The sequence below is a fragment of the Canis lupus genome, chromosome 13 (assembly GCF_048164855.1).
Source record: "Canis lupus baileyi chromosome 13, mCanLup2.hap1, whole genome shotgun sequence".
Lineage (NCBI taxonomy): Eukaryota > Metazoa > Chordata > Mammalia > Carnivora > Canidae > Canis > Canis lupus.
The window spans coordinates 57,349,355-57,363,543 of record NC_132850.1 but is presented as its reverse complement, the minus strand read 5'-3'; the positions used below and the strand labels follow the sequence as shown (position 1 = coordinate 57,363,543).

Genomic DNA, 14,189 nt, shown 5'->3' with positions numbered 1-14,189 from the left:
GTATCATTTCACTATGAAGCTATATCCTCAGGCAGGAGAGCACAGACACCAAAACAGATTATAAAGATTTGAGATCATGATCAAGAACCAAGGGAGGGTGAAGTAGTGACTCCAAATAATTGATGTGGTCCTCAAGTAGACTGCAAAGCAGCAAAAAGTTGCATTTATATATATATGTGTGTGTGTATGTGTGTGTGAGATTTTGTTTCCTTATTTTTTTCTCTATGAGGAACAGTTCCCTATATGCTTTGTAGCAGATAATTCAGAGGTCAATACACCTTCTTCCTTTTAGAAAGCCTCCATTTTGTTTGAGTGTCTACACTCACCTCACAGGACTCAGGGTCAAACTCTGACTCATCCAAGCCAGTCACTGATGTCTCAATCCTCTTGCCAGTGGTTGGTTTTCAGAAGAAGTAAATGACTCAATCCTGGCCAATAAAATGAGAGAGCAATTCATCTGGGGTTTTCTAGGAAAGACTTCTCCACTGATAAACCAGCCCCCACCCCCAATCCTGGGCATTATGGTGTCTGTATATGAAACCTGGATCTGGGATCCCTGGGTGGCGCAGCGGTTTAGCGCCTGCCTTTGGCCCAGGGCACGATCCTGGAAACCCAGGATCGAATCCCACGTCGGGCTCCCGGTGCATGGAGCCTGCTTCTCCCTCTGCCTGTGTCTCTGCCTCTCTCTCTCTCACTGTGTGCCTATCATAAATAAATAAAAAAAAAAAAAATTAAAAAAAAAAAAAAAAAAAAAAAAAAAAAAAAAAAGAAACCTGGATCTGATAGCCTTGCCAGAATCTCAAGGGGAGCTTGCCTGAAGGCCCCTAATGCAGAACACACAGATGGAAAGAACCTGCACTTCTGAAGACATCACTGAGCTACTGAATTAAGCAACCACAGAAGTTTCATACCGTGGAAGATCTTATTACAGGACAATAATTTTCCTTATTACTTAATCCACTTGCCATGGATTTCCTGTTATTTACAGTACTCTAATGAGTTTTTCCTTAATATCACATACATAAATCTACAACATACATAAATCTTTTAAATATCCTTTTTCATAGGGACATCTAGAGCCTGTTTCCCTGAGTGGTAAAAAGTTCCTCGTAGGAGCGCCTGGGTGGCTCAGTCGGTTAAGCATCTGCCTTTAGCTCAGGTCATGATCCCAGAATCCTGGGGTTGAGTCCTCCGTTGGGCTCCCTGCTCAGCAGAGAGAACCTACTTCTCCCTCTGCCTGCTGCTCCCCCTGCATGTGCTCTTTCGCCCTCTGTCTTTCTCTGACAAAATCTTTTTTTTAAAGTTCCTTGTAATACAATTGACTATTCTATGCACGTTTATACTAGGAAAATTCCCAAGATAAAAACCAAAACAAAACAATGAAACCTATTTATTATTATCTACTTATATTTCACCTTCAGGTGAGATGAACATGTAGAGAATCATCTGGTTGCAAAGTTTTATCAGGATGAGTCCATCAGTTTTATTTCCCAAGTAGAAGTCCAGTGATGTTTGCAAAACTTTTGACCCTGCCTTCTTTGTGCACTCACCAGGAAAAATGCAGAATTTTATATTTTTGGATTATATCAGCAACTTTAATGATAAAGTAATCATTTTTTCAAGGATTACTACAAAGTGTTTGCTTAGTGTATTGCACTGCCCAGAATGCTGTGGAAGTCACAAAGCAAAGAGAAGACAGTTCCTGTGTCTAAAAGGAACTAACAAGGGCTAGCTTGACAAGCAGAGAGACAAGACACTCATGAAACAGCTAGAAGCCTAAGCAGCAACTGGAAACTTAGATCAAACTGTACTTTAAAGTTCAATGAATAATAATGTCAGTCATGAGAGCCATGTCTCCTAGTGGAGATGAACATAGTCCTTAGATTGTATGGTGTCTTAGTCTGTTTGGAGCTACTCTCCTAGAATATCATAGCCTTGGGGGACTTATTCACAACAGCTCTGGAGGCTGGGAAGTTCAAGATCAAGGCTCCTGGTGAGACGAGATTCAGTGTCTGGTGAGGCCCACTTCCTGGTTCATAGATGGCTATGTTTTTTGCTATAACCTCAAAAGGCAGGAGGGACGAGAGAGCTCTCTGGGGTCTCTTTCATGAGGGCGCTAAACCCATGCATGAGAGTTCCACCCTCATGACCTAATTCACCTCCCACAGGCCCAACTTCCAAACAACTTCACACTGGGCCTTAGGAGTTAACATTTGTATTTGGAGGGGGACACCATCATTCAGTCTACAGCATATGAAAAACCAGAAAGACAGAGGTCATGTCTTATCAATCTTTGTTCACCCTGACCCAGCTCCAGGCACACAGTAGGGTGCCATCAGTATTAGTTCAACCACCGGCTGAACCGTGCATAAGTATCAAGTGAAATCCCTAATTCTTTATAACTCTAAATTCCGATATGTAATTTCATATGTAATTATCATATAAATTACCTTATTGACACAATAATCCCGTGAATTTATTGGAGGAAGTTTATGGTTATGGACGCTGTCCCTAATGTTTTCAGATTATCCACAGGAGGTTTATTGCTTGAGAGAAGAACAAATGTTATGTAGCAAGAATGTTTCTGCCTGATGTTTTTTTGGCTTTTTCAGAAATCTGACAAACTTAATCTCTCAGTTCATTTAATGGTTAGACCCACTGCATAATGATACCAATGGGACTGAACTGAAGTCCTTAAAATTTCTCCAGTCCATGGGTCCATTCTTTGGTAATTGTTGGAATTTCAGAGTCCTATTCACATTAGCAGTTGCAAAAATTAATTCCTAACATCATCCCCTCTCTTCTTCCCCACACATTCTATGTGAGATGCATCCATTAGAGTTCATTTCATAGTTTCACATTCCCACTGTCACCTCTGACCTCTGCCTTGCCTTGAATCTCCCAATAAGCCTGGTTGTTCTGCACAGCGCATCTGTGATAGCAAATCTATGCCCATATTGTCAACTGATTTCCAAATATACTTATTAAAACACTCATTTCCATGTTCCACTTGATTCCTTTCGATTTATTTCCTTGGAATGTTTCATTTTGGTCACTGAAGTGGAGAATTGGCCTCATGAGGCAATATTATAAAATGAAGTAATATTACTATGAGCTCTCATCCTTCTTTCTGCCTCCAACTATTAAAAATAAATGTTGTGAAAAGCAGTTCTTCCTCTGACCTTACCTTTAAGTGTCGTATCATAAAATCCAAAATAGGAGGATTCAAGGCAGCTCTGGAAAGTAGATTCCTCTTTAGATACTTAAAGAAATGCTTGCTTCTCTTTAAGTGAGTTTATACGCTTCCTGTCTGGTGATGGATTTTTTTTAAGTTTATTTATTTATTTTAAGTAATCTTTACATTCAATGTGGGGCTCAAACTCATGACCCCCAGATCAAGAAGTGCACGCTTTTTGGACTGAGGCAGTCAGGCACCCCTTATGATGGAATTTTTAAATTCATTTATTCAACTAACAATTCACTTCAGCATTCAACACATATTTCTTGAGAACCAACTATGTTCAAAGTACGGTGCTGGCAATTAAGAGTTTACAGAGGTAATACGTATATACAATGGAATATTATTCAGCCATGAGAAAGGCCGTCTACAATATGGATGGAACTTGAGGACATCATGCTAAGTGAAATAAGTCAGATAGAGAAAGATAAGTGCTATATGATATATTTATATGTGGAACGAAAAAAGCCAGACTCGCAAAAATACAGAGTAAAATGATGGTTACCAGGGCCTGGGGGCTGGATGGGAGAAGGAGAAATATTTAAGGGTACAGACTTGCAAAGAGTGGTAAATAAGTCTTAGAGATCTAATGCACACTATAGTAAATATAGACAATAATACTGTATTACTTTCATCAAACTTGCCTGGAGACTAAATATTAATTATTTCAACTGTTTAAAAAATTATAATTATGTGACAAGAGAGATGTGCTAATAATCAGTAATGGCAATCATATTACAATATATGTGTCAAATCAATATGTTGTACACTTTATACAGTTATATATCAAATATATTTCAATTGAATCTTTTTTTTTAAGTTTATAGGCATGAATAAGATATAGCCTTTACCCACTAGGAGCTTAAAAATAGAGAAGATCCAATAAGTATGATATAAAAAGGAAAATGAAATTAAAAGCAACTACTATAAAGGCAGTATGTGAGGGTTTAATTTTGACTTGGGGGATTAGGGATGTTTTCTAGAAAAGCATCACCCACAGTAAGCCTTAAGACATGACTGTTGATAATGAGAAAAAGTGAAGGAAGGTAAAAATCAATAAGTAGGCTAAAGTCAGGTTATGAAGACACCAATCAGCCATCCTAAGAAATCTAGATGGAAAACATTATGAGCGCTGTAGAAAACCATTTCATGCTTTTTCAAGAGAGGGGGTATTTATTTTAACTGAGGTTTAATTCCTTTTAAGCAGCTGTGTGGAGGATGGATTGGACAGGATACAAACCAGAGCCAAGGGCAGCCCGGGTGGCTCAGCAGTTTAGCGCCACCTTCGGCCCAGGGCCTGATCCTGGAGACCCAGGATCGAGTCCCATGTTGGGCTCCCCGCATGGAGCCTGCCTCTCCCTCTGCCTCTCTCTGTGTGTCTCTCATGCGTAAATGAATAAAATCTTAAAAAAAAAAAAAAAAAAAAAAGAAGAAAGAAAGAAAGAAAGAAAGAAAGAAAGAAAGAAAGAAAGAAAGAAAAGAAAAGAAAAGAAAGAAACCAGAGCCAAGACTAGTTAGGAAGTTACTGTTATAAGCCAAGTGAAAGCTAATGACTGTTTACCTTTATTGCCTGCCTCTTAAGGAAATGTAAGCTCCATGAAGGCAGGGTGCTTGCTTTGCTCACTGCTGTCTTCCCAGCACTCAGAACAATGCCTGACATATAGATCAGTACTTGTCAAGTAAATGAATAAGTGAAAGAATAAATGAATGACTGAGTTGATTAATTAAATGAAACACTGCAAATGTAAAAAGGTCAGAAAGATATTTGCCTCAGAGATGGAATTTTCTGTTTTTCTATTGACACATGCCATGGCTGGGTGCTTTTCAAGGGCTGGCAACAGACAAAGCTTGTTGGAAAACCTCCCAGATTTGCCTGCCTGTGCTCTTTCCAGCCTTTGTGACAATCTGCTTCCTTAGTGACCACCATCTTCCCACCATCTAGAGCGGAGGTCAGCCAACTATGGCTCCTGCCTCAAATTTGTCCTGCCACCTTTTGCAGGGTTGGTGAACAAAGAATGGCTTTTACATTTTCAAATAGGGGAAAAGCAAAATAATAATAATGTTTTGTTACATGCTAAAATTCCATGAAATTAAAATTTAAGTGTCCATAAAGTTTTATTGGCACACAGCCATGCTCATTTGTTTACATATTGTCAATGGCAGCTTTTGCCCTACAATGGGAGAGTTGAGTAGTTGAGACAGAGATGGTATTCCCTACAAAGCCAAAAATATTTATTCTCTGGCCCCTTATAAGAAGTTTGCCAACCCCTCATCTAGATCCTTTCTGGAGAGGAAGTTCACAATAAGGAATAAATCAGGGGCACCTGGGTGGCTCAGTGGTTGAGTGTCTGCCTTTGGCTCAGGTCATGATCCCAGGGTCCTGGGATCGAGTCCCGCATGGGGGGTGGGGAACATAGCCTCTGCCTATGTCTCTGCCTCTCTTTCTGTGTCTCTCATGAATAAATAAATGAAATCCTTAAAAAAAAAAAAAAAGAATAAATCATTCATCAGTGAAAGCTCCTAAAATATGTTTTTTATAAAATGTAGTAAGACAAAACATCAAATAAAAACCAAAAAAAAGAAAAAAAAAAGAGGAAAAGATACTAGTAATAGTGTTAGCTATATACTACACTCCACGTTCTCATCTAAACACTGCTTTAAATAAAATTGATTCTCTCCTCTCCATCCAACACGGCTACAAGATAGGTAGGCATCACCATTCTCATTTCCTAGATAAGGAGCCTAAAACTCAGAGGCCCAATAACTTTACCTGAGTCACAAAGCCTGCCTAAGACAAAGCCAGGATTTGAACTGAGAGTAGTTGAGCTTCCAAACCACATCTTAATTATAAATCTAGAATTTCAACATAAATGAGCAAAACTGTTGGGCTCATGCACAGGGGAGAGAAAAAGTACATAGTTTTTCCAGGGCAGGAAGATGGAGAAATGTGGAGCCACGAAGCCTGGTACAGGTTTTGACGACGGTGCACCTCCTCCCATCAGAATGTGACTATCACAGTGGAGGAAGAGTAGCAACTACAGTTGATGACCATTGTTAGCTGGAAAATAAAGAGACCATGGTTTGCATCTGAATTGGAAATTTTTACTTTTAAGCAGGGAATGAGAGTCAGCATAGAGTCTAGGCCCTGGAGGGTGAGGTTTGGAAGAGCAAAAATGGCTCATTTACAGCCAAACACCTGTAAAACAGTCTGATCAGAGAAAGCACCTTTGTCCCCCTTCCACACGGTGACACTGAGCTAGGACCTGCTCTTGGAATCAGGCTGCAACCTCAGCTGTGCTTGTCACCTGCCACCTGCCACCACTCCCGGACCATGCCCCCTGCCAGGTAAGCAGGATCTGAGCGTTCTGCACACCAAGGAAATGCGCTCCCTGCAGGAGTGAGTGGAGAGCGTGGGGGGTAAAATACCACCTGCTATTCATCAGACTAAACCAGAAGACAATGTCAAGGAAGAAAGAACAGATAGTAAGACGGTGGAGTAGAGACAGACGAACCATCAAGTGAGGTAAGTGATCTAGAAATTGCCAAGGAAGGTGTGACTGAACCAGATACCGATGCTCCTCAAGAAATGGGAGATGAAAATGTAGATAACCGAGGAAATGATGGATCAGGCGAATGAGAAAAAAGTGGCTGCTGGTGCCCTAAATGATGGTGACAGATGGTGGCATCTGTGAACAGGTCAGAAAGCCACTGACCTGTTCACAGATGCCATCAAACTGGATCCTCGCTTGGCCATTCTTTTTTTTTTTTTTTCGCTTGGCCATTCTGTATGCCAAGGGAGCGAGTGTCTTCATCCAATTACAGAAGCCAAATGCTGCCATTCAAGACTATGACAGGGCTATTGAAATAAATCCTGATTCAGCTCGGCCTTACAAGTGGCGAGGGAAAGCACATGACTTCTGGTCATTGGGAAGAAGCAGCGCATGATCTTGCCCCTGCTCATAAACTGGATTATGATGAAGACGCTAGTGCAATTCTGAAAAAAGTTCAACTGAGGGCCCAGAAAATTGCTGAACATCAGAGAAAGTATGAGCAAAAACGTGAAGAGCAAGAAATCAAAGAAAGAATAGAAAGGGTTAAGAAGGCCTGGAGAGAACATGAGAGAGGCCGAGGGAGGAAGAGGCCAGACGACAATCAGGAGCTCGGTATGGCTCTTTCCCAGGTGGCTTTCCTGGGGGAATGCCTAGTAATTTTCCTGGAGTAATGCCTGGAATGGTGGGGCCAGGGGGGATGCCTGGAATTGCAGGAATGCCTGGACTCGATGAAATCCTTAGTGACCCAGAGGTTCTTGCAGCCATGCAGGATTCAGAAGTGATGGTGGCCTTCAAGGATGTGGCCCAGAACCCAGCAAATATGTCAGAATATCAGAGCACCCCAAAGGTTATGAATCTCATCATATTGACATTTGTCAGCCAATTTGGAGGTCAAGCATAATGCCCTTCTGACAAATAAAGCCCTTGCTGAAGGAAAAGCAACTTCAGTCACCTAATGGATGGCGCAATAATACAAACCAGTGTACCTCTGACCGTCTCATGAAGAAAGCTGGGGTGCTGTGAGGAGAATCCCTACTCCTCTGCCCCCCCCCCACCCCCGCAACTGGAACATTCTCCAGCGCTTTGCCATTAGAGTATTCATTCAGATAATGTTTTCCTACCAGGAATTACAAACACTTTTTAAACCTTAAAAATATTTAAAACCATTAAGAGGGTGTGTTAGTCCCCACACCCACATAAAAGGAAAGCACCTCTCTGCGTGTTCCTGGTTGGGAGGGGATATGAGGACGCCTGGGGCAGATGAGCTCGCGGCTAGCTCTAGGGCATCTGCTGTGGATGTGGGGCCTGCCTTGGGCGATGGCATCCACTGCCCCCCCCCCTTAAGGAAGATGCCTGAGTCAGTTATGCGGCCAGGTCAGGGTCTTCCCAGGAATCGCCTGTGCCATGCACATCACATCACACCATTTCCAAAGCACAGAAGAGGAGACAGGAGCTTAGAGAGATGCAGTGAGTGGACTAAAGCCCCAGAGAACCCTGACCGGCGCTCACCCCCACACACATGAACATCCTCTTGGTTTGCAGCGTGTGTGCACCTTCCACTACACTGTCTAAAACCAGGTGCTTTTGATTCTGCTATCAAGTAATGGCTCTTTTTTAAAAATGAATTGCAAAAAAAAAAAAAATGAATCGCAGTCCCCAGAGCGACTAAGGAACTGACTACAGATAAGTTGTGTAGTAGTAGCATGGGGCGATGACAAAATTTTAATGATAATTAAATATTACACAGAAGCATATTTCCCCAAATCTATTGGTATCTGCAGAATGTGTGAACATGATCCAGTGGGGAGAAAAGATCCGTGTTTAAATAAGTTTGGGAAGGGGGATCCCTGGGTGGCTCGGCGGTTTAGAAAAAATAAAAAATAAAAAATACATAAATACATACATACATACATACATACATACATACATAAATAAATAAATAAATAAATTTGGGAAACACTGAGTTACCTAACTGTAAACAGGTTTATTGATCGCAAGAGTTCTCAGAACTTTTAATATGCTTTCCTATGCTGGGAATACCTAAAAAGGCAAAGGTAGATGTTGTTGACTATAAAGCACCCCCGCCCCCTACACATGTATTTCCACGGTGCACTCATGGGAGTCGCATTCAATGAAACATTTGGGAAAACACTGGCCTAAACACACGCTGAAATTTCGGCAAGACTAACCACAGTTTTTCTGTATTTCATTGTGTTCAGAAGAGCTTGCAAAAATTCCTTATGACAGGAGTTTTGTAGGTAAGACCTCAACCACTGTCACCCTGAGAAAGGAAACAATTTTTCATGCTCTGGCCATTTTATTCTCTACCAAAGTTGTTCTACCCGAGTGAAAACCCGACATGAAAAGAACTGAAGCTCCGATGTATTCATCAAGGGAAATTAGCCACAGTGAATAATACTCAGTGCATCACGGGGAGTGATGGTGATTAGAAAGCTGTGAAAACATCTGCCCAGATCACCTGCCTGAAGAGCAATTTGATGTCTCCAACCTCCTGGGCAAGCCCAGGTGACTGTTCTAAACACGGGTTTGTTAGCACACCAGCCACTCAACTCGTCGGGGTACCTGGTCAGAGCCCCGGCCCACCTGCGCGCTCTGCAAACGCTGAGCTCCCTGAGCCAAGAGCCGGGTGAAAGGACTCGGGGCTGGGAGGGACCTCGGTGACATCACGACCACAGCACAGCTTCTGTCTCCAATGTCTTCGGTCAATTTCTGGTAAAATTAGAATGAAGTGTCTTCTTTGCATCCCTAAACTGTCCATTCAGTCTTGCAGCTATGTGGGTTCTGGGACTTCTGAAACTCTTTCAGGCCAGCAGCTCACTTTCTATTTTAAACCACTCCCATTCTTCCCATAGATCTCTCCCCCACCCCCCCCACCCCCCTGCCCACCATAGGTTTCACATCCTTAGCTTTCAATATCAGGTTTATTTAAGGGGTCCTTTCCCAGAGCTTCTCTTATTTGTGCTTGTTTTACCCACTTCCACCATTCAGTGATTCCATTTTGTTCACTGTCTTACAGTTAAAATACCAATATTTACTAAATATCCCTGCCTTTGGTCATCATCTGTTATAAGCTGCCCTTCTCATCTGAGTCTTCATTTTCCAGTTGCTTTTGATACATTTGGGAAATGTTCTAATTCTCATTTTAGGATTTTTACCTACCTAGATCAAACACCCCAATGTCTGAAAGCCTGCATCCTACAAGTGTGGCACGAGTGAGGGTTTTTAGCATATAAGACACGTCTGTATTAAGTTGGTTCTAAACAGAGCAGTAGAGCAGGGACAATTAAGAGCCCAATCTGTGAGACAGCCTGTCTGGCAACAAAGAGCTTGTTAGCTGTGACTCTAGAAGAGTAACCAATCTTTCTGTGCCTCATTTTCCCCACCTATAAACTAGAAAAAACAATACTACCTATATCATGATTATAAGGATTATCAGACCTAATAGATCTTAAAGGGCTTATAATAGCACCTAAAATCTGATACATGCCACATAATCATTAGCTATTATTATTTTCAGCATTTAAAATGGCAGAAGCATTTTAGAATAAAGTGTAAAGTTGTTTTTGTTTTGTTTTTTTTGTTTTTTGTTTTGTTTTTTTAAGTAGGCTCCATGCCCAGCATGGATCCCAATGTGGGGTTCAAACTCACAACCCTGAGATGAAGACCTGAGCTGAGATCAGGGGTCAGACACTCAACTGACTAAGCCACCCAGCTGCCCCAAGTGTACAGTTTATAAAAAATCTTTCTTTCTGTCTTTTTAAGGCCCGGATTATATAAAGGATCATGTACCTAAAGTTCATCAGCACACTTCCTATATAGGAGAAAAGCGCCCAGTATTGGAAAAGACTGGAGATCTCAGATATTTATGGAGGCCTGCCTCAAAGAGAAGCTTACCGGCAAAATATAAATATGAGTATGTTGGTGAAATTGGTTGGGGAATACCAAAGTATGATTTTATCAGCAAATCAAGGCTTCGGACTGGTTTTCACATCAAGGTATTGCTCTTCAATGTGCTCTTCATAGCATATTGTTTCTGATTTGAATCCTTTCTGAGTATGCTTCCATAGGAAATGTCATGTTCTTGATTTGTCATTGAGAAGTAATGGGATTTGAGTTTTGCAGAAAAATAAATGTGTGAATAAATGGACTTGCTATGATTCCCTTTTAGTCCCTTTAATACATGAGAGGAGAGGTGTGAAGAAAAGGAAGCCATGCATAATCCAAAAGCATTTGTGTTTGGCTTTGGAATGCATTCAGATTCACATTTATGCTGCGACATTCACACATCCTAGCACTGCAGTATGAGTGGGTGGTATAAAAGAAGCCTGTGCTGGACATCATCCACAAGCCGAAATAGAGAGTTCCAGATCTTTAAAATGCACTGTGTTGATAATGCCTTTGTATCAAATAATTCCAGATAATTAGCCAAAGGTTTCTTAGAAACCTTGTCTTATTTCCTTTTGGTGATGTGTATCTAGGCATGAGCCCATATAGTCTCTCTCTCTCTTTTTTTAAGATTTTATTTATTTATTCATGAGAGACACAGGGAGAGAGGCAGAGACACAGGCAGAGGGAGAAGCAGGCTCCACGCTGGGAACCCGTTGTGGGACTCGATCCCAGGACCTTGATCCCAGGATCACGACCTGAGCCGAAGGCAGATCCTCAACCGCTGAGCCACCCAGGCATCCTCCCCCTATAGTCTCCTCTGAAACAAAAGAGAACCCAGGTGATTTTAGAAGTAAAATCTGAGAAATCAGACTTTTTTTCTTTTTGCAGGCAGGTATTTGTATTATCTGAAAATTGAACATGTATCAGTCATGAAATCATTGGATTTCCTCAAGTGCTTAAGGCAACATAGTGCAGCGGCATATAGTAAAGATTAACAAAGGAAAAAACCTATCCTGGCCCAACCTATGGCAGTGGGAGAAAGTGCTGGGGAGCTCAAGTGCTTTGAAGTCAGACGGAGGATTCAGATCCTGACTCTGAGTTAGGTTTAGCTCTGTGACCCTGAGCTAGTGAGTTCACTTCTCCGTGTCCCTGCGCCCTTCTCTTCCCCATGACATCACGCAGAGAGTGGCCGAGTCACAAGATCACCTGAATTCCTATCCTAGTTCTGCTGCCCAGGAGCTGTGAGTAGCCTGGGGCAAGTTCCTGAACTTCTGTTCTTCAGTGTCTTCATTATGAATCTTAGTATTTACCTTCCTGGGCTGTTGTAAACATTGAGCAAGTTAATATTTGTAAAATATTGCTGAGAACTCTGCCTGGCACATACATGCACTCTACGTATTTAATATTATTTTTGTTACATTGTGAGGATTAAATATGAGACCACAAGGAACACACTAGGCCAATGCCTGGCACATAGCTGACAACCAAATGTCAGCTCTTAGTACTATGGTTCTTGTACTTAATGTCACTCGGTGTCATTTAATGGAACAAATGCTCAGATTCTTAAGCTGTGTCTCTTTCCCTTAAGCAAGAAAGCTGAAGATCAGAAATGTGATTAAATATCAAAACTGGCCACCAGCAGGAAGAGTACAGCCCAAGAAGGTGGCCAGTTTGAACCGAGTCCATGACTTCTGTTGCCTTTTTGCTTCTCTGTAGGTGACGCCCTGCTCTCGTACACGGCCCTCAATCTGTCTGCCGTCTTAAGGGTATATAGCTTCTCTTCCTTCCTTATCTTTAAATTAAGAACACATTTGCCTATTCAAATGAAGCATATTCAAGTATTCCTTGGACTTTGGGGCAAGCTGTGAATCTACGAGAGATGTCAGCCACAAGCTAGCCTTCCAGGAACGAATGTATTCTGTTTCCTCCATTCATATTTCACAGACAGCTTTGAATCACTATCTGCTTGTCGCACTGTCTTCCTAACCCCTGTGAGACAATGATTTTTCTCCCACAACGCGTGGCACACTCAGAAGCTGGTCTTGTTTGGCACAAGCTTGTGAGAGTGGCTGCCTATCATCTGTGCACTTTCTTGGCCCTGGCATTGTGACAGGAATTGTTTTCTTTCTTTTTTCTTTCTTTCCTTTTTTTCTTTTTCTTTCTTTTCTTTCTTTCTTTCTTTCTTTCTTTCTTCTTTCCTTCTTTTCTTTCTTTTCTTTCTTTCTTTTCTTTTCTTTTCTTTCTTCCTTTCTTCTTTCTCCTTCCTTCTTTCCTTTCCTTCCTTCCTTCCTTCCTTCCTTCCTTCCTTCCTTCTTTCCTTAAGATTTTGTTTATTTATTCATGAGAGACAGACAGAGAGAGAGAGAGAGAGAGGCAGAGACCCAGGCAGAGAGAGACACAGGCTCCATGCAGGGAGCCCAACGTGGGCTTCGATCCCGGGTCTCCAGGATCACACCCTGGGCCAAAGGCAGGTGCCAAACTGCTGATCCACCCAGGCATCCCAGGAATTGTTCCCAAAGATTCACCAATCTCATAACGATCTTAAAACAATACCTTACAGGATTCCTTGGACTCAGAACCTTCTAACTAGGACAACAAGATTCACAGAGAATCACTAGACATTTGACCCTTTGAACAATGAAGGGATTAGAAACACTGACCTAAACCTAACAGTTAAAAATCTATGTATGACTTTTGACTCCTCCCAAAACTCAACTACTAAGAGCCCAGGGTTGATGGGAAGCCTATGGATCATATAAAACAGTCAGTGATGAAGATTTTGACATCCTGAATGTATATTATATGCTGTACTCTTACAATAAACCCAAAAAAGAAAATATGATGAAAATCACAAGGAAAACACATTTATAGACCTGTACTGTATTTGTCAAAGAAATTCCGCCTAAAAGCAGACTTGCACAGTTCAAACCCATGTTGTTCAAGGGCCAACTGTACATATTAGTGAATAACCATCTATAATTTGCCCACCAGTTAAGGCCTGGACCTTGTCATCAAGGCTGCTATTCTTCCCCTCCTCACCCAGCCGTGGCTCCCCCTCTACATCCACGGCAATATTCGTTTTTGAGTCTAGCCTCAGACACAGAGTCTTTATCAAGGAATGCAGAGCCAGCCTCAGGAGTGCTTCAGGCAGCTACTTCTGATCCACATGACTTGGTGTGAACTGACATTTGAGCTCACACGAACACACACGCTCCATGCATAAAAATGAGCTCCTAATTACAAACAATATATGAGAGTCCGTGGCAGTAACTCACACCCCTCCTCCCCAGGAAGTGGTGTACCCCCTGTTCTTCCTCTGGTTCCTTGTGTTTAGTGGACTCTGTCTACATTCCTCCACCATCCTTGTGCAAAATAATCCCAATGGGGATGGCGCTTTGTTTCAGCCTGACTTCAGGGACCCTTCAGTGTTCCTCACTGCAGTTGCTCAGAACTTTGATTTTAAGCACAAACCTTCATCTAGTGGGTTTTTA

At 41.8% G+C, this 14,189-nt stretch overlaps 1 protein-coding gene and 1 pseudogene across 4 annotated transcripts in view; both read left to right on the top strand.

The window, feature by feature from the left end:
* The window catches only part of SPMIP2 (sperm microtubule inner protein 2), a 125,323-nt gene that overhangs the window by 29,797 nt on the left and 81,337 nt on the right, over window positions 1–14,189 (top strand). For all 4 annotated transcript variants that reach the window (XR_012006211.1, XM_072773787.1, XM_072773786.1 and 1 more), the window contains exon 2: window positions 10,573–10,805. Coding sequence is in view for 3 of the 4 variants with exons in the window: in XM_072773787.1 (XP_072629888.1) it covers window positions 10,573–10,805 (233 nt within the window). In the remaining variant the exon portion in view is untranslated. The remainder of the gene's footprint in view (window positions 1–10,572; window positions 10,806–14,189) is intronic.
* On the top strand, window positions 6,176–7,690 carry LOC140603228 (hsc70-interacting protein pseudogene; annotated as a pseudogene).